A 26,741-nucleotide genomic window follows, 5' to 3' on the forward strand; every position below is an offset into this window, starting at 1 on the left:
AATAATGATTCCATGCCCAATGAATAAAGGAGGCTAACCAATAAAGAGAAAAGGTATATATCAGGTAAAATATTATAGGACCTGCCTGCCCTGCAGGACAGATAATAGGATTAAAAGGGTTACAGAATTTATAGTTCAAAGGCAGGCATAACACCATTCATTCATTTCCTTAGCTACATGTATATTACTATCTTACTGTATAAGGCAAAGATTGAATATATACATTATCCAAACAGTCATAAGGAAGCTGGCATGTTATTTTAAATATGCTGAATGGCCGTTTCCCCATTTTGAAGCTAAAATTTGGTATAGCTGTGACCTTGTATGTGACTTGCTAATCCAGAGATAATGTGGTGGCCTTCATTTGTTACAACTGGAAACATCATACCTACCTCACAAAGCAGAAAGTGGGAGGGGCCTGACCTGCTGATCAGGAGCATGATATTTAAAACAAACTCATATATGAATAGTGTGGTAGCACCATTTCATCAAACACTGTCCCTCCTAAGGAAGGGTGAAAGGCAAGGCTGACTTTGGGTGAGGGAATCTGCTTCCTGGCCTTTACCCCTCTCCTCCAGCAGAATGCCATTCTGGAAGTTATTCCCCAGGAAGAGAAGGGAACATTTCCATTTTAATTCCAATGGCCACGATACTGACGTGGTGGTCAGGGAAGAACTGGCTATTGACCCTTGGACTGGTAGGAAATGTTTTACATTGGTTATTATATGGTTTTCTTGCTGATACTAGTTTATATCGTAAAGCTGTTTTTATTTGCTAACACTGCACTTGATTATAAGCACCTATCAAATGAAAGGACTAGAACTATAATTGACACACCTTGTACAGGTATCTCAGATCTCCTTCAGTTAGCCTACCAGCTGGATCTCTCAAAGCTGTAATATGTGCCATGTTGTCTCTTTTGGAACTAAGCAAGTTTGTTAGCTAGAGCTGACAAAGTGGAGCAGATCTGGGCCGTCCACTCCTTACTATGCAAAACGGAGAAGAAAACTTTGCAGGAGAAGTCACTTACTTTAGCCACTAATGTGCTCCCGGGGAATACCCAGAAGCTCCTTGGAAAGCTGGTGCTGGATTTAGTATCTGGGGCTGCAGATTACAAGTGGGGTATCTTTGCCACTTTGTTTAGTAGTCTTGAGTCGAAATCCCAATTTAGAGGTAAGTAGATCATCTTCTTCCACCCTCTTCTCTTTCGGATTCAGCTGTGGCTGCCTGACCAAGGGACCATCTGAGATTCCTCTTTGGACCTGTGAAGGAGCATGAGCTTTCCTCCTTCCTTGGGGAAGTGCAAGAGAGGCAACGTTTTGATTCATCAATCCATTCTGCAGGGCCTGAGTGGACTTTGCTGCTCTTTCAAACTTCCTCATGGAGGAAAGTTCTTTCTCTTCTTCCTGCCCTTCTCACGTTGTGAAGAGGAAGAAGATACAGGGCAGGATGTGCAAGAGGATGTGCTTGTGCTGCCCTATTGCTGGGCAGGAATTGGCCAGGGTACAGTAGCCTTCCTTGTGGATGGCTTCAGCTTGAAGATGGAGTGAGGGTGGAAAGGAACGTTCCATTGCTGGGTAATGAGTAATGGGGGAAGGGAGTGGACTGTGATGCTTCTTTCCTTGGAAATAAAGGAGATGGAGTATGGATAGTTGCATTAAATGTTAAACTGGGATTGAGGAGACCAAGACAAAGGACTCTTGGCAAGGGATGGGCTGCACCTCACGAAAACAGGGAAAAATGTACTTGGAAAAAGACTGGCCCAACTCATCAGGAGGGCTTTAAACTAAAATCAAGGGGGAAAGGGGACTAATCTCTAGAATCTCTAGAACCCAAAACCAATCACAAATCCCAAGAAAACAAATCAAACGAAGTAGGCAGTGATGAGAAAAGAGAAAAACCTCAAACAACAATCAAGAGATGCAGGAAACATACCCACAGACAGGCATAAAAGTCTTAAATGCTAATATAGAAATGCTCAAAGCATGGGAAACAAACAGGGTGAACTAGAAGGAATAGTACATGAGGGAGGGTATGACATAGTTGGCATTATAGAAAACTGGTGGGATGAAATCCATGAATGGAATGGACTAATGGATGGATACAAATTGTTCAAAAGAAACAGGTCTACAAAAAGAGGAGAGGGAGTTGCACTATATGTAAGAGAACACTACATATCTACAGAAATGCACATGATCAAAGATAAAATCTCTCTAGAATGTATATGGGTTAATGTAAAAGAGAAAAAAAGTGACATTGCCATAGGTGTATATTACAGGCCACCCAACCAATCAAAAGAAACAAAGGAACTCTTTGCCAACCAGTTAACAAATGTATGTAGGAAGCATACCACAGTAGTAATGGGAAACTTCAACTATCCAGATATCAACTGGGAGACAAAACTTTGCAGTGAGCAGGAGATCAAACAGATTCCTAACCAACCTAGCCAACAATTTTGTCACCCAAAAGGTGAGGTGGGAATTAGACATTTAGATTTATAATGGGAGTTAAAATTAACTGTTAGACTATAACTTTAATGGAAATAGATTTGTGATAATGAAAGATATTTTGTTATTAAAGGAGGAGTTATTAGAAAGAGAATTAGAATATATTTGTCTATGAAGAAGGTAAATTTTGGAATAATATGTGTATTTTAGTTATGTTAATTATATTATAATGAAATGAGGGAAATCAAGGTTATCAGAAGTTTATACATTGGTTATAAAAGGCTAAATTTGAATATATAAATTGGAATTAAATAAAACCTCTAAACAGGACTTGGATATATATAAGTAAAATACTATTGATAAATGTACTGATTGATTGAGCCTAGTTAGAAACTTATTAACATGACTATAATATAATATTTGTGGGAAACAGTGAGGGAATGTTACTGATGTAACCTGAGATATATATGAATGATTTTGTTATTGAATGATTCCCCTAGCACAGGGGTAGGCAACCCAAAACACTCAAAGAGCCACTTGGACCCGTTTCCCACCAAAAACAAAACACTGGGAGCCGCAAAACCCTTTTGATATCTAAAATGAAGATAACACTGCATATATCCTTTTTTACCTTTATTATAGGTGTGTGTGTGTGTGTATGTGTGTGTGTGTGTGTGTATGTGTGTGTGTGTGTGTGTATATATATATATATATATATATAGAAAACCCGAACAACCAAAGACCCGAACAACCAAAGACCTACATATATATGTGTGTGTGTGTGTGTGTGTGTGTGTGTGTGTGTGTGTACACACACACACACACACACAGACACATACACATATACACATTAAAAATAAAAGTAAAAATATGACTCTTGGGAATATCCATACTATTAAAATAATGATCACCAAGCGAATGCTTTAAGAGAATAAAATTACATACACACACAGGTTAAAAAAGGATATATGCAGTGTTATCTTCATTTTAGATGTCAAAAGGGTCTCTCTCTCCCTCCCTCTCTATCTTCCCTTGGTCTGCCACTCCTCTTCCCCCCCCCTCTCTCTCTCCCTCTCTCTCTCTTTCTCTCTCTTTCTCCCCCTCCCCTCCTATCTGCTGCTCACCTGGCAAGCTTCAGGCTGTTGTCCAACAAGATCAGGGGTATGCAACCTCGTCTCTTTTATGACTCATGGACTTCAACTCCCAGAATTCCTGAGTCAGCCTAGCTGGGCTAGCTAGCTCTCTCCTGCCCTTCCTGCTTCCTGCTTCCTTCAGAGACGCAGCAAAGGGAGGAGCTCCGCCCAGAAAGCTTTTCAGCTCCTCGGGGAACACTGTGAGTGCACTCTCTTTTACACACACACAAAACACACACACACACACACAGAGAGAGAGAGAGAGGGGGAGAGAAGCAGGGAAGTGCAATTGCCTCCCTCTGTCTCTGTCTCTCTCTGCAAAGGCAGAGGAGGCTGGGAGCCACAGGGGAAGGCTCAAAGAGCCGCATGCGGCTCCGGAGCCGCAGGTTGCCGACCTGTGCCCTAGCACCATGTTACTTCCTAAGTATCTGGATGTTAAAATTTGAAAAATTAATAAAACCTGTTTTAAAAAAAAAGAAAGGGAAAAAAACAGACCCAGGAAACTACAGACCAATCAGTTTAACATCAATACCTGGGAAGATCCTAGAAAAGATAATCAAAAAACAGATCTGCAAACAACTAGAAGCAATCAAATTTATAACTAGTAGCCAGCATGGGTTTGTTAAAAACAGATCATGCCAAACCAATCTTATTTCATTCTTCGATAAAGTGACTAAACTAGTAGACCAGTGAAATGCTGTGGATGTAGTATACTTAGATTTCAGTAAGGCATTCGATAAAGTAGACCAAACCTACTCCTAGGTAAGCTAGAAAAAGGTGGAATAGACAACATCACCATCAGATGGATCTGTAGCTGGCTGGCAAACTGTACTCAACAAGCAGTCCTCAATGGCACCACATCCACAAGCAACGGGGTACCAAAGGTTCCGTCTTAGGCCCAGTACTCTTCAATATCTTCATAAATGACTTAGTTGAGGGAATTGAAGGGGAACTCATCAAATTTGCAGATGACACCAAACTGACAGGAATAGCCAACACCCCAGAAGACAAACTCAAGATCCAAAAAGGTCTTGATAAACTTGAACAATGGGCCCTATCCAACAAAATGAGTTTCAGTGTGGAGAAGAGCAGGAAAAACCAAAGGTACAAGTACAGATTGGGCAAAAACAGTAACTGTGAGAGGGACTTGGAGTCCTAGTGGACGATCACTTGGCTATGAGCCAGCAGTGTGCAGTAGTAACCAAAAAAGCTAATACAATCCTTGGTTGTATAAACAGAGGCATAGAATCAAGATCACACAAAGTATTAGTATCGCTTTATAAAATCCTAATAAGACCCCACTTGGAATACTGCAGCCAATTTTGGTCACCATGTCACAAAAAAGTTGTTGAGAGTCTGGAAAAAATTCAGAGAAGAGCAACTAAGATGATCAAATGCCAGGAGACTAAAACATAATGAAGAACGACTGTGGGACATGGGTTTGGCTAGTCTAAAGAAAAGAATAGGGGAGACATGATAGCAATATTCCAGTATTTGAGGGGCTGCCACAAAGAAGAGAGGGTCATGTTATTCACCAAAGCACCAGAGGGAAGGACGAGAAACAATGGTTGGAAACTGACCAAAGAGAGAAGCAACCTGGAATTAAGGAGAAACCTCTTGACAGTGAGGACAATTACCAGTGGAACAGCTTTCCTCCGGAAATTGTGAGTGCTTCATCACTGGAGGTTTTTAAGAAGAGACTGGACAGTCACTTGTCTGAGATGGTATAGTTCTCCTGCTTGAGCAGGAGGCTGGGCTAGAAGACCTCCAAGGTCCCTTCCAGCTCTATTCTATTTAATATATTTAGTTAAAGCACACCTTTAGCCATTGAAAGTCACTGGTGATTTTGAATCAGACATTCTCTCAGCCACTAATCTCACAGAGATGAAAAGAGATCTTTAGTTTGATCTTCATTGTAGGGCAGATGAATGATTTAGACTCACCTGGTCCTGAGATGAATCTATATTTTGAGCCTCCCAGGAGGAAAGGCAAATGTGGTAGTTGCTGCAATATAATCTGGATTTTGTAACCCAGAACAAGCATGTTGCTACAGAAAACAGCTGCAACTGACACCTAAATTTGCTACAGTGCTGCAGTCGGAGCCTAATTTAATTTCTGGACACCATAACAAAGACAATTATTGAATAGGTTTGGACCTATTCTCACTTGCTCCACAGGGTAAGGGTAGAACTAATGGGATGAAACTACAAAGATGTGTAGATGCAGATGAGACATTAGGAAGAAGCTTCCTTGAAAATAAGAGCTGTCAATTAGTGGAATAGATTAGTGTACGGGGTGATTTCTTCCCCTTCTTTGGAAGTTTTTAAACAGTCTAGATATTCCTCTATTGGGGATGGCCTAGTAAATTCTATAGTGTGCAGGGGGTTGGATTTGAAAACTTTATAGTTCCCTTCCAACTTTCTGATTCTATTGTCTCCCAGAAGGCATTACTGAAGGACCGGCTTAGTTCCTGGAAGGAGGATGGAAATATATTTTCTGGTTCCCACCCTCCTTACATTATGTAAATAAGTACAACTATAAAACCTTCCTTAATGCTTATTTACAGAGTAGGGTGGTGGATTTTTTGGTCAGGAATTGTTTTATATGCACTGTTTATTTTTCTTTCTGTTGACTTTCCTTTCTTCAAGTTCCGGTACTGTTCTGTTCCATGTCTCTTACAAGGAAGTGCTCATTTAATTTTTTATTTGGTTTACAGAATGAGTAATCTACCATTTCATCAGATATGATGCAAAGCACTTATGAAAATATTTTAAAAAAAATCAATATGAAGCTTAGATGGCAAGATTGCTAAAATTTAACCCCTTAACCAAATTTTGGAGAAAATGCTCAGAAGACAATGTCTTATATATGGGCCATTTAAGTCACTGTCTTTCCTGAATTGGTTGAGAATGTCGCAATTAAATCCATTTCCCCATAATCAACCAAAAGGACTATCATTAAGCTCTGAAATATCTGACTTGGTAACCTGGAACCCTAATATAATGAACTAATATGTGGGATTATATTTTAACCAATTCTTTCCCATGCATGAAGAGCATCATGTGATGCATTTGACTGATAGGGAGCTACTCTCAGCAAGTCTCTCTCAATTTTGGCTTGAAAGAAAGCCAGTTTATGGAACATTTTTCCATAAACACACTGCGTGTGCATATGTGAGCACACGCATGTACACACAGACACAGACACACAGATCCTTAATGTAAGTGAGCCTGCCAGGATAGCAATAAGCTATCCTGATCCTGGTTGTCATGTCTGGCTAACAGATTAGTCACAGGGCAGATATTCTGATGGCACCAAATAGTTGGTGAATAGCCCAGTGACAGGTATTTCTCAATTATTGACCTAAACTACAAGAATCTCCGAGAGGAATTTACCAGCCTGGATCAAGATTGGTCCAGACTGGTCTAGAGAAAGACAAAAAGAACAAAAAACTAAAACCAGATCCTACTGCAGGTAAAGCTTGGAGGATATTCCCTGAACGTGAAGAGCTGCCAAGGTCTTTTTAGGGGTTGAGGTAAAGAGCAAAGTACTATGAAATGCGGGTCAGGGATCCCTTTAGCTCCCTCGGTCCTTCCCGCCTCCCACGTCCAAGTACTGAAGTGGGCAGAAAAACATCCCGTCTCCCGCTCCAGAATCCTCTCCTCCACGTGCCTTCTCCACCCTAAGCCCCGCCGCCGCCTTTGTCACGGAACCAATCGTGGCAGGCCTCGCGGGATTGCAGCCAATTGGGGCAAGCGGGGGCCGGCCGTCGGCGTTGGAGCGGCTTGAATTTGGCGTCCAGGCTTGGCGGCTGGCTAAGCGGGGCCGGCTGCGCAGGTGAGTGCGTCGGGGCGACCGGAGGGACGACGGGCGGGGGGGGGGTCAGAGAAAAATCTCCCCTTCATAGGCCAGCGGGAAGTCGCGGTCGCCCCCCCCCTTTTTTTTTTCTTGAGGGTTTCGCAATGAGCGGCGGTGTCCTGAAGCAGCGCGGACCTTTTCTTGTGTCTGCTAATGTGCTTCACCCTCTATTTTTTGGCTCTGGTGCTTTGAAAAATAGGTTGACCCCCTCTTCTTTGTGGCCCCCCTCAAATATTGGAACACTACCATTATCTCACCCCTAGTCCTTTTTTAGTCTAGACTAGTCATACCCTATTCCTGCAACCTTCCTCCTATTCCTTCTTCATATATTTTGATCTCCAAGCCTTTAATCATCTTCATTGCTCTTCTCTGCACTTTTTCCAAAGTCTCAATATCTTTTTCATAATGTGGTGACCAAAACTGGATGCAGTATTCTAGGTGTGGTCTTATAAAATAGTACTAATACTTCACATGATCTTGACTCTATCCCTCTGTTTATGCAACCAAGGATTGCATTAGCTTTTTTGGCTGCTGCCGCACATTGCTGACTCCTATTTAAATGATTGTCCACTAGATAGAACATCAAGATCCCTTTCTCAGTTACTGCTTTTAAACATACATTTGGTTTTTCCTGCCTAAGGAAAAACCTTACTTTTCTCTACAATAAGTTTCATTTTGTTAGATAGGGCCAGTGTTCAAGTCTGTCAAGATCCATTTGTATCCTGAGCCTATCATCTGGGATAGTGGCTATCCCTGCCAGTTTAGTGTCATCTGCAAATTCCAGGCATGTCAAACTGCCAGCACACGAGTTGGATGTGTCACACCAAAACTGTGCCCATCCCGATACATTGCGCGATGTCACTTGACATCGCAAGTTTGACATGCCTGTTCTATTCCATTATCTACTGTGAATTGTTTATCAAGATATTGAAGAGTATCAGACCTAAGATGGCTGAGTACTCTTCAATATCTTAATAATAATCAGTATTAAGAATATTGATTAGAATATTTTATTTTAAATTTTTAAATAATTTTAATATGAATTTAATATTAAGAATATTAAATTCTTAATATTAATCAATATTAAGACTTTAATACTGGCTATCAGTTTATGGAGGTACAAATGAACTTGTGTACATTCCGAAGGGGTGCTAATTTGCTTGTCCTGCATAGGGGAAATCATGATAAGAGAGATAGCAAAATACTTAGAGCAAGTTTCTGAACAGACTCTATATGGAGCTTAGTTTATATGGCACTAAAAAAAGGGAGGAGAAAACATGCATGAATAAATTCAAATTTTGCCAAGTAAAACACATAGTAAACATATGTGTCTCTATTTAACCTACCTTTGTGGAGGTTTTTTTCTCCTACTACTGGAAAGACAGACAGTTTTAAAGTATATGTGGGGGATGAAGGATATATACCCCTGCTTCACATCCTCAGATGCATATCTAAAGAGTTCTCTTCCTTTCCCAATATCAGAACCCAGAATCAAGTTAAATACATTGAGATTCATGACTGCTCAAGTGAAGAGCTTCTTTATACATTGGAAAAGTATCATGGCTTCGAAAAAAGTCTAGGTAGGTTCATAAATAATAGGGCTATTCGTGACTACTAATCTTGATGGGAATCAACTCCATGAGAGATAACTTAGCTTAAATGCTAGTTGTGGTGAAACAATAATGGAAGATAGCCATCTCTCATATTTTGCTTGACAATGTCCATGATGCATCTGGTCGTTTACAGTGAAAGCTGGACAAAATTGGCTAATCCAGCAGGGTTATTCTGATGAGAACAGAATATTCATATCGGTATATCTTCATCTTAAAATAACCACGCATCCTTTTTAAAATTTCATTTCACTGTTTTGTGCATGAAGTAATTATAATTATTTTCCCCACAAGAAATAATTCATCACCCTACAGAGATTTAAGAATAAGGTTCTCTACAGAGATTTAAGAATAAGGTTCTCGGCTTCCGGTGGGAGGCGACGGCGATGGCGGCTAGCTTTTAGCCGTCCAGCTGGGGAAGTGTTAGAGCCGCGGAGCGCAGCGCGCATCAGCTGGCCCGCGGCTTGGAAATCCCTTCCCGGGCAAAGGGAAGGGATAGAGAACGCAAGAGTAGAGGTAGAACCCCTGAACCCCCTCTGGATTTATTTCTAGAGGGGGTGAAAGGAGTGTTCCCTCGGAGCTCTTGCTGATCTCCGCCTCCCAGCTGTTTTTGCTTCCTTGGAAGCAAAAGAAACCGCCGCTTCTATCTCCGTGTTTACAGCATTTTGGTGAGTAATTTTTAAACGGACGGAGCAGTTTAAAGGACTTTTTCTTATATTTTAGGTGTTTATTTTTTTATCTTTTGATTTTTACTATTTTTCCTCCTTTTCTTTGTTATACTAGTGAAAGGACTTAAGATGGTGTTTTGAAAGTGTCGGAGTTTTTTTTTCCTTTCTCTTTTGTTTTACTTTCCCTTTTTAAGGATTGTTTTTTGCTTTTGCTTTTGCTTTTGGCTTAGAAAATTTTTTTTTTGAATTGTTTGCTCTTTTATTACTTATTCTTGGGATTTATTCTGGATTTTTAATGATTATAGTTTGTCTCTTTTTAAAAATTCTTTTTTTTCTTTTTTTCCTCCTCCCTTTTTGGCTGGAGGGGAAAGGGAAGTGACAATTGTGCTTTTTAAAATGGCTTCAAAGAGGCAGCAGCCTTCCTCAGTACCCAAGGTTATTTCTTCTCCTATAACTTCCACTGCACAGCTACAACAACAATCTAAACATGCACCACCGGCTCAGCCACCACCCTCCCCTCCTCTACCTGGACTTTCAGTGCAAGAGGTTAGAGGCATAATGGGAGAGATTGTAGTTCAAATGAGAGAGGAAATGACTCAATTTGTTTCACAGATTAAATCAGAAATTAAATCTGATCTCAAAGAAGAGATAACGGGGATAAAGTCTAAATTGCAAGAAAATAATAATGAATTACGACAAGATATACTGGCAGCTGTTTCAGGTTTGGCTACTGTGGTGGTTAAGCTCGATGCAAGGCTTGAGGAAGTGGAAGACAAAGTTGACTCTTTAGATGACAAAATTCAAGACGTGGAAAGGAAGGTGGACTCCTCACAAGAAGATATTTTGATGTTTCAATACAGACAAATGGAGTATGCTCTGAGGATTAGAGGCCTCAAGGAAGATATGAATCAAGATTTGATGGAGGTGGTTCTTAGTGATCTGGCGCTGGCTTTGGATATGGATAAAGGAGAATTACAGAGAGAAGTAGAAAAAATTTATAGACTCAACTCCTGGATTGCTAAGCAGAAGAATTTGCCCAGAGATGTGGTGATTTACTTTACAAAGAAGTCCCTGCGGAATGAGATTATACAAGCTTTTTACAACAAAAGATTTCAGATTGCCGCCCAAGATGTCATCATTCTAAAGGAAATCCCATCTAAAATTTTAAGAAGTAGGAAAGACTTTGCTTTTTTAACCAATGAGCTTAAAGCTAGATCGATGCCATTCAGATGGGAAATTCCGATGGGTATCGTTTTGAGCCATGCTGGGACACGTTACAGATTGAACACAGTTGACAAAGCTAGAGATTTCTATACTTCGGTCCTGAGTGCAGGCTCAACTTCATCTGGTCGGAAATCTTTGAGTGCTAAGGAACCTGAGCAGCAATCTGAGGCATTAGATTTGGTTTCCGCAGGGATGATAGAAGTGGCAAAGCAACGCCAAACGGAGGCTAAAGAGCAGAGGATGACTCGTGCAGCTTATAAGCGTAAAGAGAAAGAGCAACGTAAAAAAGAGCCCAAAGAGAATTCTCCTGGAAGTGCATCACCGCCGGTGGGAGGAGCAAGACCCAAGAGTTATGCAACACACGCAGCTCTGTCAGAGTTTGATGGTGTCTTCTCCAGGCTGCGTGCCAAGGGAGATGGCAAAGTTTTTGACCTGGAATGTTAATGGATTGAATTCTCCTCAGAAACGGAAAAAAATCTTTTATTATTTGAAACAACATACCAATGATGTTATTTGTTTACAGGAAACTCATATTCTACTTAAAGATCAGAAATATTTAGTTAATGCTCGTTTGGGATCTCATTTTATATCTCCTGCACCTGGGAAGAAAGGGGGAGTTGTTATATATGTCAAACAAAACCTGCCAGCTTGTCTGGTAGAATCAGATCCCCAGGGGAGATATGTGATGATTGAACTTGGTATTTATGGTAAGAAAGTACTTATAGTTGGACTTTATGCTCCAAATCAACAACAGGAACAATTTTATAAACAGTTACACCAAAAAATAACTTTGCTTGATTATAGATCGGTGGTATTAATGGGTGATTGGAATGGTGTCTTAGATACACAAAGGGATAAGAAAGGTTCCTCTCCTTTTCTTAAACAAGCAAGGCTACCTAAAGCCTTTTTTGATATGAAAGAAGACTGGGAATTAAGGGACTATTGGCGGGAACGTAATCAAGAGGAGAGAGACTTTACTTTTTTTTCTGACAGACACCAATCTTTTTCAAGAATTGACTTTTTCTTGATTACCACGGATTTGTATAATAAAGTAAAGAATGTAAAGATTTTTCCTAGATCACTGACGGATCATAGTCCAGTTTGGATGGAGTTGATTCAAGAGAAAGAGGAAAGAAGATCCTGGAGAGTTAATGAAAATTTGTTTAGACAAGAGAAGAATGTTCAAAAACTAAAGGAGTGTTTAAAGGACTATTTTGCTTTGAATATGTATAAGGGGACTTCAATGTCAATGGTATGGGATGCAGGTAAAGCATTTATGCGCGGTGTTTTGATAAAAATGAATAATTTTTATAAGCGAAATCAGACTCAGAAACGTAGAGAACTTGAAGATGAAATTAAACTAAAAGAAAGGGCTTTGATTCTAAATCCTTCTGATGAAAGTACTAAAGAATCTGTAAAGTTATTAAGGTCACAATTTAATATGTTGATAGCAGATCAAGCTGCAACCAATTTATTATTTATGAAACAAAATACATTTTGTAATGCTAATAAGCCGGGGAGATGGTTGGCTTATCAATTAAGAAAGAAACAGAGACTGAGAATAATAGAGAAAATAAATTATAAGGGTAAACTAGTTTCTCAGAAGGAATTAATTAAAAAATCTTTTTTGGATTATTATCAAAACCTATACAAATCTACTAATGTACAACTGTTAGATATAAATAAATATTTAGCTGAGGCAAGTTTTCCTAAACTGACTGAGGATCAGAAATATGAAATTAATGGTTTAATTACTAAGGAGGAAATTGCCTCAGCAATTCAACAATTGAAATTAGGGAAAGCACCGGGTACGGATGGGTTAACAGCTGTTTATTATAAAGCTTTAATGGAGGAGATGATTCAACCATTAAATGATCTTTTTAATGGTATCTTACAGGGTTTAGAGATTCCTCCTTCATGGCGTAGTGCTTTTATATCATTGATTCCAAAGGAGGATCAAGATCTTACTTTACCAAAAAACTATAGGCCTATATCTCTTTTAAACGTGGATTATAAGATATTTGTAAAAATTTTGGTAAATAGGCTTATGAGGGTGGTGCATCATCTTGTGCATAAAGATCAATCAGGGTTTATAACAGGAAGGTATATGAAAAACAATGTTAGACAAATTATTAACTTATTAGAATACTTAGATAAGAACAACCAAGTTCCTGCAGGGCTCATATTTTTAGATGCTGAAAAAGCATTTGACCAACTGAATTGGCATTTTATGCTAAGAGTAATGGAAGAAATGAATTTTGGTGAAAACATATTACAAGCCCTTAAGGTAATATATCAAAAACAAACAGCACAACTTATTGTTAATGGAGGTTTGTCGGAGGTTTTCACAATAGAGAAAGGTACTAGACAGGGGTGTCCTTTATCGCCATTGTTGTTTGTTTTAACATTGGAAATATTATTGATTAAAATTCGAGAGTCTCAGGAAATTAAAGGAATATATGTTAATAAAAAAGAATATAAGTTGAGAGCTTTTGCGGATGACTTGGTTGTTACTTTGTCGCAACCTGATTATTCTGTAGTAAACTTATTACAGTTGATTCACCATTATGGTTTGGTCTCGGGTTTTAAGATTAATGTAAATAAGACTAAAATTTTACCTAAAAATTTGTCGAGTCAGGAGAAGCAGATTTTGGTTAACTCGACGGGTTTTGAGATTGTTAATAAGGTAAAATATTTGGGGGTGATGCTGTCTGTTTCTAATGCAAAACTATTTAAAAATAATTATGAAAGGTTGTGGGTCGGGGTACAGAAAGACTTGAAGAATTGGGAAAAGCTGCAATTATCCCTCATGGGAAGAATTGCAGTGATAAAAATGAATATTCTACCCAAGTTTCTTTTTTTGTTTCAAATGTTACCAATTTTGAAAAATGAGATTAATTTAAATGAGTGGCAGAAGGGTCTCAATAAATTTATTTGGGCAGGGAAAAAACCAAGGGTTAAGTTCAAAATTATGCAAGACTTCCGTGAGAGGGGCGGACTCAAGGTACCAAATTTGAAATTATATTATGATGCGGTGGTTTTAACATTAATTAGTGACTGGGTAAATTTGACAAATTCTGAGATACTTTATCTAGAGGGATGGGATTTACTTTATGGGTGGCATGCCTATTTAATATTTAATAAAAAAATAGATTGGGCTTTTAAATCTCATATTTTAAGAATTTCTTTACTTAGGATTTGGAGAAAATATTATAAAAGTGATTTTAAAGTACCATTATGGGCTATACCTTGGCATGCGATAGAAGGAATAAAAAGAGGGGTTAAAATGGATATGGTGTCTTACAGACAGTTACTTAAATGGGATGGACAAAACTGGCAATTAAAATCACGGGAAGAATTAGCACAAGAAAATTTTACTTATTCTTGGTTTCAATATAGGCAACTACTAGATAGATGGAAGATGGATTGTAAGGTGGGTTTCCTTAGAGAAGATGAAAATCTTATTAAGCAACTGAAGGATCAAAGACAAACCCACATTAAGAGAATTTATGGGGTTTTAGTTGAATTGGACTCAGAAACGGAACTAATTAAAGATTGTATGATTAGATGGGCGCAGAACTTTGGTGAGCCAGTTTCATTGGACACCTGGGAAATTATTTGGGTGAGAAATGTCAAATTTACTCAAGCACAGAATTTAAGGGAGAATTTTTATAAAATGTTTTATAGATGGCACCTTGATCCACAAAAAATGTCTTACATGTACCCTGACGTGCAACCTAAATGCTGGAGATGTGGTTATAAGGAGGCTTCCTATTATCATATTTGGTGGTCATGTAGAGAGATAAAAGCATTTTGGATCAAAATATGGTGGAATATCCAGAGAATTTTTAGAAGGAGGGTAAAATTTACTCCGCAATTATTTTTGTTAGGTATTGTTACAGATTGTGATACAAAGGAGGTTGTATTGATGTTAAATTTGATCACAGCCGCGAGGCTGTTAGTTGGACAATATTGGAAGAAGGAATCTTTGCCTACATTGCAGGAATGGTTTTTTAAAGTAGCTTATCTGGCGGAAATGGCAAAGATTTCGGCTTTCTTAAAGCAACAAACGCAAGAGAAGTTTTTTGCTATCTGGGACAAATGGATAAAATTTATACAATTTAGATTGGGTATACAAAAATATCATATAGCTTTTTCATAAGTTTTATTTTTATATATATTATAGATATCTTTTTTGTATATATAAATATAAAGTTTTTAATTTAATTTTTATTTTTTTTTATTGCTTAAGCCTATATTCTGCTCTGGGAAGCTCAGGGGGGGGGAAGGGAGGGTTTTTGGGAGGGGTGTGGGGTGGGGGTTTTTTTTTTATATGTATTGTTTAATTTTCTTTTTCTTCTGTATATGTTGTTTTTTGTTCTGTATTGTTCTTGTTTTTCTTGTAAAATTTATAAAACTTTTAATAAAAAAAAAAAAAAAAAAAAAGAATAAGGTTCTCTACAGAGATTTAAGAAAAAGGTACTTATATACCCAGAAGGATGTTTCTTGGGAACAAGTTATATTTACTAGGCAGACAAGAAGCAACAATGGTAGATATTAAAAAAAATTAAGAAAACCAAGATTATCAGCCAACTGTCCTGTCCTTCAGTGTCTGTTAGTGATCTTCCCCTATTGGCCCTTCTTTCCGAAGCTGCTTTTGGGGAGTTGTGTTTTAGCAGGATTAGTAGTGGAAAAATCTCCCAGCATTCAGGAAAAACAGACCAAAGTCATCATGCTGCCTGATTGTAAATGGTATGTGCTCCTTCCCCCCAGACAGAAATTGGCTGCACTGCTGGCAAAATCTAATTTCAGCGCTGATTTCACAGAGTATTCAGTACTACCTCTGAAACAACACAGTTGGGTGGGGTGATTGGGTTGTTGGTTTTTGTGTCTTCAAGTCAGTGTTCCTGGAGACTGGCTGACAAGTCCCTGGCCTCATTTTCAGAAGTTGCCCTTGCCTGCTTCCTAGGACTAAAAGAAAGCAAGTGGCCCAAAGTCACCCTTCTGGCTTCCATGCCTAACTAAGCAAGCTAGAACTCACAATCTCCCGGTTTTTAGCCTGGTGCCTTTAACCACTGTGCCAAAGTAGTTTAGGGGCCCCAAAACTGTATAAGCACATACAAGGAATATTGCTGGAGTGCTTCTGGGGAAAAGCAGAGTGGTGGCGGTGGTGGTAACCATAGCTACTTCCCAGCGTCTTCTATTTGGGACAGTCACATCTCATGGCTTGGACATCCTAGTTTTGACCCCAGACCTCCATGACTGGAATGGATTTCATTGGTGCTTGCTTTATTACTCTCTCTGTTCTGCTTTTTCCAGTTACCTAGTCAGTTGTTGGTCCACTTTTATTCTGTCTTCTCTTTCCAAAGGAGGCTATGATGCTATTTATTTATTGAATACTTTGCCTGTCAGGGAGAAATGTATATAGTGTATATAGTGCTCCCTATTTTTCCCCACACTAACAATCTTGTGAAATCACTGAGAAAGAATACAGCTGGCCCAAAGTCTCGCACTGGGATTTCCTAGTCCAGTTTTTTAACAATTAGATCACACAGTTAATCCACTGCCTGTTCCCAATTATGATCTAATCCTGATCTTCTAGCCTAGCCTAGATAATGCCCATTGTTCTTTATTTATGTATTCTTTCTTTCTTTTTTTTCTTTTTTTCTTTTTCACATGCCAATCTCATATATATGACTATGGCTGGCTTGCAAATAATTAAAAACAATATAAAAAACCCACAAAAACAATATAAAAGTAACAATTGAAAGAACAAGAAAAATCATAAAAGGAAAAAAATATAGAAAACATGTAAACATAATATTAAAGCCATCATAAAAATTAATGATTCACAGTTGAGGTAATCACATTTAACAGTAACACTCTGTGATGACTCTGTCACATTCCCTGGTTTCCTTGCCCATTGGCCAAGCCGTGTTTTCAGAATCTCTTGAAAGGCCAGAGGTTGGGGGGGGGGGTGTTCTTCATAGGACTCACTGAAGACTGGCCTCTTGTTCTATTGAACACAAAGGACTATTGTCTTGGAGAATCTCCCTCCATCCTTCACCCACTTCAAATAAAGGTTCCAATGGGATAGGGCTTGTGAAAGATTCCCTAACACCACAATAAGTAGAAGGATTAGCACCCCTTTTTAAAGAAGGTTTTGGTGAAACAGACCCACCTAATGAGGGCACAGCTCTCCAGGGTTCCAGGATCACCAGCTTTCTGGCAGTGAAAGCCAGCTCATTCTCTGCTGGAGATAGAGCATCAACAAGGGTTGAGAGAGACCTCAGTCATGGGGATGAGCAGGCAGGTTTTTTGGGGAAGGCAATCAACTGTTTGTTCATCCCCTGGACAATATTTGGGGAAATGGCCTTTGATCCCACTTCCTGCCCATATAGCTGGCTTCCTTTGATATTTGAGGTGCAGTACATGGGGGCTCCAGAGTGTCCCAAATCTCAGATCTAGCTTGTCAGAGCAAACAATGGGCTGGGCATTTCTGATCGTCTTCGAACAGAGATCAGCTCAAGGCTGCCACTTTCCAAAGCAGAGGAAGCAGCAGTTCCCTTCTTGCAAAACCAGGAAGGAGGTTGAGATAAAAGGAAGTGAAGCCCTCACCTCCTTTGGTATTTGGCCTTTGTCGTCTTCCTAGGGTTGAGGATGACTGGTTCAAAGTAACTACCTGGCCTAGTATCTAAAATGGGACTAGGCTCATGATCTCCCAGTTTCTAGCCAGTTTCTAGTATGATGGCTAGCACTAGCTAGGACTTGCCTTTAATTTGTCCCCACAGCCCTATTTGTGTCGATGCATTAAGAATTAGGCAGTTAATCCTGTAGATCTTCAGCACCAGAGGGATTAAAGAGCAAATGTTTTAATCTGATTAGAAAGAAATGGAATTGGATTCTAATTACTAGATCTGCCTTCCGCCCTGCTACCTGCAAAATAGCTTGATGCCATGAGATCTCTCACCCAACTTATTCTCTTGATTGCATGCTTGGCTGGTAAAGCAGCAAACAGCAATGTGTGTATTACATTTAGTGATAGATGTTGATACAGAAATAGATGATATAAGTATAAGAGAATTGGAAATGGAAATAGCAGTCACCGTCCCTTCACTGTGAGGTATTTCTATCTATCCAGATTTTTTTTAAAAAAACTTTCCTGTTTGCTAAGACAATTTAAAGGAAGTGATCCTGTTGGAAGCAAAAGATTGCAGGCAGCAGTGTGGTAGTGATTGCTGTGGACTTTCTATCCAGCAGATCAAAGCAGGAAAAATACCTCTTTTTCTTTGAAGGAGAAGACACAGTGATTCGTGTCTTCTGAGATGAGGACATTGCATTCTCAGATATAATATATGATTTTTGGTTGGCTAGCTGGAACTGCAATCTCAATACATCTGAAGAGCACCAGGTTGAGGAGAGTTGGGGTATTAGACAGCAGTCTTCTCTAGTCCGTAGAACTATATAGTCTGTGGCCCAGAATAGATAACTTTTGTTGTCATTTGTTTCTTTCTAAGAGTTTGCTACTAGGAAGAACCTGGGGATATCCCACAGCCTGTGGAGGTGTTAAAATTGAGCAGATGTGGTGGCCTAATCATAACTTTATGTTATGGAGTTTGGAACACCATATAACAGTCCATACGTCTCCAAATTAGATGTATGTGCACTTTCCACCCAGTTTGTGTAATGTCAGTAGTGATTGGAATAAAATGAATATAGGATTCCATAGCTGGCCCTGGGATGTAACAATAATGTTGGCAGTCAACAGAGGCTTCTTCCTCTTAATTCTGCTTTCTTCCCACTACAGGTTATGTGACGCATCCTCACTTGCGGTGTTCATCCCTGACAGCCGGATGGCATGGGTGTACTGGGCTCCAAGAATTCCTTTTTAGCTTTCCTCCTAGGCCTCATTTCTGGTTTTTTTAGCATCTTCTACCTTGTGCAAAACCTGACATGGGAAGGATCCCTGCGTCTTGGCATCCAGATGCAGCATGCCTCCAAGGATCTAGAAAGCATGATTGCTAAATCAGCTCTTGTCAGTTCTGCACACTTACACCAAACAGGTAAGAACAGAAGAGCATAGGTACAACAGAATCCTCCCCCCCCCCTCAATCCTGGTGTCCTCAGGACAGCTATAGCAGTCATAAGGGCTAGGAAATAAAGGCTGCATTCCAAATAGGAGGAGGAGATCCGGTTGGAAAAGGAAAGTGCATTAGGAAGGTATAGGTATAGATATGTACCTCCCCCCCCCAGATTGCTGTTAAGCTTTTGCCTAAATAAATAGTTAAAATACTTGTAAAACACCCAATGTGTTTTTGTAGGCTTGACTTATTGCAGTGTGCTGTCTTGTGCATTCATTGCAGAACAGTTTCGCTTCAGATTAGATAGTTGGGAAGCTTTTTTGCCCTGTCACACTTATCAAACTAAATATGGAGTATGAGTCCCCAGTTTAATCTTTTGTCCAACTTTAAGTGCTCCATACGGTCCAGTCAAAAGTGGTTGCAGTCAAGCAGATTGTGCTGGCTGATGATCTGGATTATGCTAATAATTCACGTCAGGGAACATCATGGAATGAGTTATATTCTGCTACTGAGATGTAGAGTGTGTTTCTCGGTCAGCTCGTCTTGGCTGCAAGGAACAATTTCACCTTGCAGCCCACGAATGAGATATCTGCAGTAAATGATATAATTGTGCATTACAGCATTGTCATTATGACATTTGGTCACAGAACCTGAGAATTCTGAAGTAGGATTTGTGGCCTGGGCTTTAGGAGCATCTGCTGATGTAACCATTGAACACCAGTGGTATAAGAACAAGTTACAGGCAGTCCATGGACTTACGACCACAACTGAGCCCAACATTTTTGTTGCTAAGTGAGACATTTGTTAAGTGAGTTTTACCCCCCTTTACCACCTTTCTTGCCACAGATGTTAAATGAATCATTAGAGTCTTTTAGCTAGGGATACGGTTGGTAAGTGAATCTGGCTTCTCCATTGACTTTGCTTGTCCGAAGGTCACAAAAGGTGATCACAGGACCCCCGGACACTGCAAGAGTCACAAATATGAGCCAGTCGCCAAGCGTCTAAACTTTGATCACGTGACCATGGGGGGGGGATGCTGCAGCGGACCCAAGTGTTAAAAAAAACGGGTCATAAGTCACTTTTTCCAGTGCTGGTGTACCTTTGAACGGTCACTAAATGAACTTTGTAAGTCGAGGGCTACCTGTATCTAGTATATATAAATCTTAGCTTCCTAAGATGACCTATTGTTGAAAAAATAGTAACTCTTAGGTTCCCTCTTCCTCAGGTGGGGATAGCAGTGTGGCAGATGAACTGTATGACAAGGTCCGGATTCTGTGCTGGGTGATGACAGGACCCCAAAACCTGGAGAAGAAAGCCCGCCATGTCAACGCCACTTGGGCCCGTCATTGCAACGTGGTCATTTTCATGAGTTCAGTGGAAGACAAAGACTTTCCCGCTGTAGGACTGGGTACCAAGGAAGGCAGGGACCAGCTCTACTGGAAAACCATCAAGGCTTTCCATTACGTGCACCAACATCACTTTGAGCAGGCCGACTGGTTCCTCAAAGCAGATGACGATACCTTTGTGGTGCTCGAAAACCTCCGATGGCTGCTCTCCAACTACTCCTCCGACAGGCCCATCTATTTTGGGAAGCGCTTCCGGCCCTTTGCCAAGCAAGGCTATATGAGTGGGGGCGGGGGCTACATCCTGAGCAAGGAGGCCCTGCGTCGCTTCATTGCTGGCTTTGCCACCAAAGTCTGCAGCCACACGTCTTCAGTGGAGGACGTGGCTCTGGGCCAGTGCATGGAGAAGATGGGCGTGGAGGCCGGCGACTCCCGGGATACGAGGCAGAGGGAGACTTTCCACCCTTTTGTGCCTGAGCAGCACTTGACGGGGAAGGTCTCAAAAAGCTCCTGGTACTGGGCTTATTGCTATTATCCTATTGTGGAGGTATGTGGCACACTAAGCTTTCTCCTGCAAGGGTGAAGCAGTTTCCTTTAGGGCAGTGGTTCTCAACCTTTTTAATGCCGCGACCCCCAACCTATCGTAAGTCGAGGACTACTCAACTGGTGCAGCACCGTTTGCAGAATGGGACTTTTGGCAGGCTCAGCAGGGCAGAGACAACCTGGACAATTCCTATTGGCTTTTGAAAGCCAATAGAATTAGACTCTATTCAAGAGAGTCTATTCTATTGGCTTTCAAAAGCCAATAGAATAAAAGGGAGTAGCACAGCTAAGGAAAAGGGGAAAAAAATGGCGGACTGCGTTGTTTGGCGACCCCCGTGAAATGGTCGTTCGACCCCAAATGGGGTCCCGACCCACAGGTTGAGAACCACTGCTTTAGGGTTTTCTGTCAAGAACTTTCTTCAGTGCTGCTCAGAATCGGAATGGGACAATTCGCCATGGCCAACTCGCCACGGGACAATTCAGCATGGACAACTCACCATGGGACAACTCGCCACAGGACAAAAGTTACACTAATATTGAAGAAATAATGGAGTAGAATCATTAAAGAAAGGATGCCAAAGGAGGGATAAAATGAAATGTGAACAACAAAAATTAAAATATTTTTGAGCTATTTTAAATAATTAAATTGAGTTGTGGAATTGTCCTGCAGCGAGTTGTTCTGTGGCGAGTTGGCCATGGTGAGTTGGCTGTGACAAGTTGTCGTAGACCTGCTCAGAGGTGCCTGAATCTGGTATCTCTTGGATGTGGATGGCTATTGCAGACCTTTTTGCCTTCCCTGGACCTGTAAGCTGCTGAGTGTAGCTGTACAATACAGAATAGGAACCATGGACATGGAACTGCTACAATTCCCATTTTTCTAACCATAGACTATGCTGCTGAGACCAATGGGGTTAAATATACAGCCACAATTTGAAGACCACAGGTTCTTCAGCAGCTTCACTGCTTACCTTTAAGTCAACCATTTAGATGTTTCTGGCATATTCATAAGGTTTTCTTGGCAACGATAAAAATGCCTCTCCAGCTGTTGACAAGTCTATTGTGGATGGGACATGTTTCTCTCTGTGTAGGGTGGCCAGATAAAAGAGAAGATTTGGCTTATTTACTTTTGTATTTGCCTAGAAAACAGATTTTCAGCAGGTAGCCTTACCCTACAAACCTGTTTCCCCACAAAGGTATAAGAGAAGGAGTAATGCTCTCTCTCGTTCTCTTTCTCTCTTTTTGCATTGAGCTGTTGTTTTTCAAGCCTAAAGTTTCACAATTATGTTGCCTCGGGCTTTGCAGGATTAATCACTTGATGCTATCCTGAGCCATGGGATGGGGATGGGGGAAACACTGGATGAGCAAAAGGATCCATTGGACCCATGTAAGTGGACAAATGTGAAACATGGACGGATAACCCCGTCTGACCAAAGAATAAACTGAAGTGAGGAATTTGAGGGCAAAGATGTCAGAAATATGTTTAACCTTAATAGGGGAATTGGGATTCAGTGACCCTAGAACAGTGCTTCTCAAATAGTGGGGCGCGCCCCCCAGGGGGGGCGCGAGGCTCCATAACGGGGGGCTCGTTTGACCTCAGCAAATACTGTCATATTGGATTTCTAGATCGGATCATCTGACTCACTCGCAAGCGGCAGCCCGACGCGGAGGACAACATGACCGCCAACGCACGTGACACATGCAAAGGACCCGATTGGATAGACATGATGCTCTATCCTGATTGGCCAAACCCACCCGTGTGACTTTTAGACCCGGAAATCGGTCCTCTGTACAGAAAATTTTTTTTTACAGTCGCGCGGGGGGCACGAAATGTTTTCTTCTTCCTAGGGGGGCATGATAGAAAATAATTGAGAAGCACTGCCCTAGAAGATGATTAAGTGATTAATTGTAGATTAGCTAATGCTTGCTGTTAGTTGAAATGGAAAGAAGCCAACTGTAATTGCTCTTTCAGAAAACTTTCAAATGCAGATTACTTTTGACTTCATGTATGCATGTATATTTGTGTGGATGAATGAGGGTCTTTTTAAATGCTTTTATAATATCAGAGCAAGGAACTTGTGGCTCTTCAATATCTCAAGGGCCACTGTGCCCAAATCAGCAAGTCTTTTCATGAAGGCTGCTCCCTGTGGTTTAGCAATATCTAGTAAAGTCATAAATTCCTTGTTCTTATCTGTGTTCTTCTTAACAGAATAGTTTCTTGTGACTTTTTTTTAACAAGCAGAATCAAGAGCCTGCCAAACCTCCCAACAAGAGCCCATCTTACTTGAGATTGCAGAAATCTCATCAGATCAAAGCTAGTTCTCCTGAGATCTTTCAAGAACTCGTGGGACATTGCTAAAATTATTCATGCAGGAATGTCAAAATAGTCCTGAAATGGATTGGCTATAGTTTCTCAGTGCCATTGTTTCTGGAACCATGTTTTGTTTTTCCATTTATTCCTGATCATTTGAGAAGCAACCCTATTCATATAAACAGGTCATCTAATGTACAGATTCTGGGAATAGAGATTTGGGGTGCTAGAGTGACTTCTACAATCCAATGCTTTGGGTCCCAAAGGTGCTTTTTCAAAAGGCAACTGGACTTTGTTTTTCCCTAAAGACATTTCGCTTCTCATCCAAGAAGATTCTTTAATTCAGAATTGAAGAAGCTTCTTTGGATGAGAAGCAAAACATCCTCGGGGAAAAACAAAGTCAGTTGCCTTTTGAAAAAAGCACTTTGGGGACAACCATGACCTGGATGATTGAGAATCTCCCTAGACCAATGCATTGGAGTTCTTAATTTCCAAAATTCCCAGTGAACAAGATCAATAGTGAAAGCTGGCCCAGGACTCAATCTTATACAAAGGAACTAAGGAATCTGGCATGTTGCAGCCAAGCATTCAGCTTTCCGTGCTACATGAAAGTATTGTCAGCAACTATGTACTCCTGTTTTTACTCTAGAATAGATTGTAGATATTATTATTGTTTTGTACCATTACTGGGACATCTGGGTGGTCACTGTCTATAAGAAAACACAAATCATAAATTACAGTCACAGTAATTCTTACACATTTATTAGACTTCATTGGTGGTGGACGCTTTCATACTGTAGGTTATGATGGTCCCATGGAAAAGTGGCTCTCCAAAAGTGGAGATGCAGCACTCACTTTGCTCTACCTAAATATTTAGGACTATGAATATTCCATAGATCTATCTAATGATTAGTTAGCTCAGAATCAAGTATGCTCAGAAATTAATCTCTCCGCATCCCCAGATTTTGAATTTTACAAAGAGGACACTTTGGAAGAGAAGATCATAAAAAAATAACTGTTTGGATTACTCCATCTGCTTTCTGTTAAATAAACCACAAATATTTAGAAGTTGTCAATTTAAATATCACCCAAAAGACAATTGTCAGCGCACCTGATCATAGGTAGGCTTGCAAGGGCTGCTACAAGTAGCAATTCAGTTACATCTGAAGGTTCCCATATTCCTCAGCTTACATGACAATATGTAGATCTGCAATCTACCCTCAGCAATTAACCTCAGTTTTCCTATATTCCTCAGGGACCTCAGTGCTGCTCTGACTTGGCTGTGTCTTTCCACTATGTGAACTCAGAGTTGATGTACACCCTGGAATACCTCACCTACCATCTGCATGCCTATGGTTACCGCTACCGTTACCAGCCACCTTTGCCTGAGAATGCTGCTCACCTTCAGCCCCATCCACCCTTGGGAGAAGACCCTAAGAGGAGCAGCAACACCACTGAGCAGGGCAAGATGTAAGGACTGAGTGCAAGTTCAGAGCAAACTCATCCAGCTGTAGATAGTGAGGCTTGTCAGTACCTCAATCCTGCAGGCCTGATTGGTTTTTAGTGTCTTTTAAAGTAAGTGCCTTTTTCCTGGAAAGAACTGAAATGAATACGCCCTGAGCTCAGATAACTTGCTCATCCCCAACCTCTGTAAATGCCCACTAGCCAAGTGAAAGGATGTTATTAGAGAAATTTTTGTTGTTGTTCCTGAAAGGGCGTGAGAAGAAGGCAGAATTTGGCCAAGTAGGATGCTGATTTTCTCCATTCCTTCTTTAAGTCTACCGAGTCACAAGAATGCAACATCAGAAGTTTCAGTCCACTGAAGGATCCAGCCTATAATTAAGACACTCTGCAGATGGGCTTCTTCATGGTCCAGGGTGTATTGCAATGACAAGGATTATTGTTTAAAGGAAGATAATTGAGATAAAATGAAGAAGGAATTGGCAAGTTACTTCTGAAAAATGCTGCCAAAAAGACTGCAGGAAGCATTTGCCTGGAGTCAAAATTGACTTGAAGGGACATTTTTTTCCTACATCACTGTTGACTGCCCAATAACTGACTGGCATGCAGGCAGCAGCCACCCCCACAGTTAGTATGTCTTCAGCCCCCTTATTTTCCTGCACTTGACAATTATTCCCATGCCTGCGTTGAAAATTAACTCCATCCTAACTCTATATGAATCCCTGTCCATGTGAAGATTCTGCAATATAGTCAGTCTCACACTATGAGAATCTGTTTATGCCAAAACAGATAGTTCGGGAGACAGGAGGGCTAACAGATGCCAGGCCTTGTGAGAGTATTATTCATCCCTGATATTGTGATCAGTCTGTAAAAATAATCAAATTCTTTTCAGTTTTCTAACTGGGAAACATTTAATCATCATCATCATCATCCTTGGTAAGGACTCGATAGGTAGACAATAATGCCAAATCCAGCCTGAAAATCTCGCTGACTGTGTAATGATTATTATTATTATTATTAATAATAATAATAAGAGTTGGAAGGGACTTTGGAGGCCGTCTAGCCCAACCCCCCACTCAGGCAGGAAACCCTATACCATTTCAGACAAATGGCTATCCAGTCTCTTCTTAAAAACTTACAGTGTTGGAGCATTCACAGCTTCTGGCGGCAAGTTGTTCCACCTATCAGTTGTTCTAACTTTTCTAGGTTGCTTCTCTCCTTGATTAGTTTCCATTCATTGCTTCTTGTCCTGCCTTCAGGTGCTTTGGAGAATAGCTTGACTCCCTCTTCTTTATGGCAGTCCCTGAGATATTGGAACACTGCTATCATGTCCCCCCTTGCCCTTCTCTTCATTAAACTAGACATACCCAATTCCAGCAGCCATTCCTTATATGTTTTAGCCTCCAGCCCCCTAATCATCTTTGTTGCTCTTCTCTGCACTCTTTCTAGAATCTCAGCATCTTTTTTTACATCGAGGTGTTCATCTGATGCTTCCAAGCATCCCTAATGGCAACTTCTGACCCATTATAGTTGCAGTTCTATTTTGATAAATTGATCTGTGTTGTGAAAAATGTATACATATTTTCAGAAGTTCAAAAAGAATGGAAAGTACATACACTTCCAACTATATCCAAAACAAGGATGTAACGAAAAAGAATCTTCTGCAAAAATGTAACAACTATTGCTGCTAATCGTACTTCCTTCTTGAAGGCAGAGATGACTAAAGCATTGATCAGTCCTTCCTGTAATATGCTGAAAAGACCCATATGGAGATATGGAGACTCAGAGATGGCCAGCATCTTAGTCTCTTCAAAAGGTAGGTTGAAGTCTGAAGTTAGACCAGGCAGCTGATAAAACCCCCACCCCCACAACCATACATTGCCAAAGCTGTGAGTTTTGAATTCATTGTGATAAATTGAGATGGTGGACCAGAGTGTTAATCTTCAATAACTGTGAAAGTTTCTCAGGGCTTAAGAGATGTTGATAGATTGTTCTTCTAATCCTTTTTAACCCTTTCTGGTGTTACGGGTAATGATATATTATTTTATTGTTTCGAATAAGACTG

The 26,741-nt window shown here is 40.4% G+C and overlaps 1 protein-coding gene across 3 annotated transcripts; it reads left to right on the forward strand.

Annotated features, from left to right (window-relative positions):
* Positions 1 to 737: 737 nt before the first annotated feature.
* LOC120303320 (glycoprotein-N-acetylgalactosamine 3-beta-galactosyltransferase 1-A-like) lies at positions 738 to 25,713 on the forward strand. 3 transcript variants are annotated; one of them, XM_039332761.1, is made up of 4 exons: positions 738 to 1,173; positions 18,748 to 19,003; positions 20,247 to 20,911; positions 24,471 to 25,713. In XM_039332761.1, the coding sequence occupies exons 2-4, from the start codon at positions 18,799 to 18,801 to the stop codon at positions 24,687 to 24,689; spliced, it is 1,089 nt and encodes a 362-aa protein (XP_039188695.1). In that variant the 5' UTR covers positions 738 to 1,173; positions 18,748 to 18,798; the 3' UTR covers positions 24,690 to 25,713. The 3 variants fall into 3 exon arrangements, with proteins under 3 accessions (XP_039188695.1, XP_039188692.1, XP_039188693.1); XM_039332758.1 differs by lacking the exon at positions 738 to 1,173 and adding an exon at positions 7,210 to 7,417; XM_039332759.1 differs by lacking the exon at positions 738 to 1,173 and adding an exon at positions 8,696 to 9,018.
* The last annotated feature ends 1,028 nt before the right edge of the window (positions 25,714 to 26,741 follow it).

This window comes from Crotalus tigris, unplaced genomic scaffold, assembly GCF_016545835.1.
Source record: "Crotalus tigris isolate CLP2741 ecotype Arizona unplaced genomic scaffold, ASM1654583v1 scf7180000024462.759394, whole genome shotgun sequence".
Lineage (NCBI taxonomy): Eukaryota > Metazoa > Chordata > Lepidosauria > Squamata > Viperidae > Crotalus > Crotalus tigris.

Coding starts and splice junctions, on each gene's coding strand:
- LOC120303320 (XM_039332761.1), top strand. CDS start 18,799: ATGGGTGTACTGGGCTCCAAGAATTCCTTTTTAGCTTTCCTCCTAGGC. Junction 19,004..20,246: donor TGCACACTTACACCAAACAG/GTAAGAACAGAA, acceptor CCTCTTCCTCAG/GTGGGGATAGCAGTGTGGCA. Junction 20,912..24,470: donor GCTATTATCCTATTGTGGAG/GTATGTGGCACA, acceptor TATATTCCTCAG/GGACCTCAGTGCTGCTCTGA.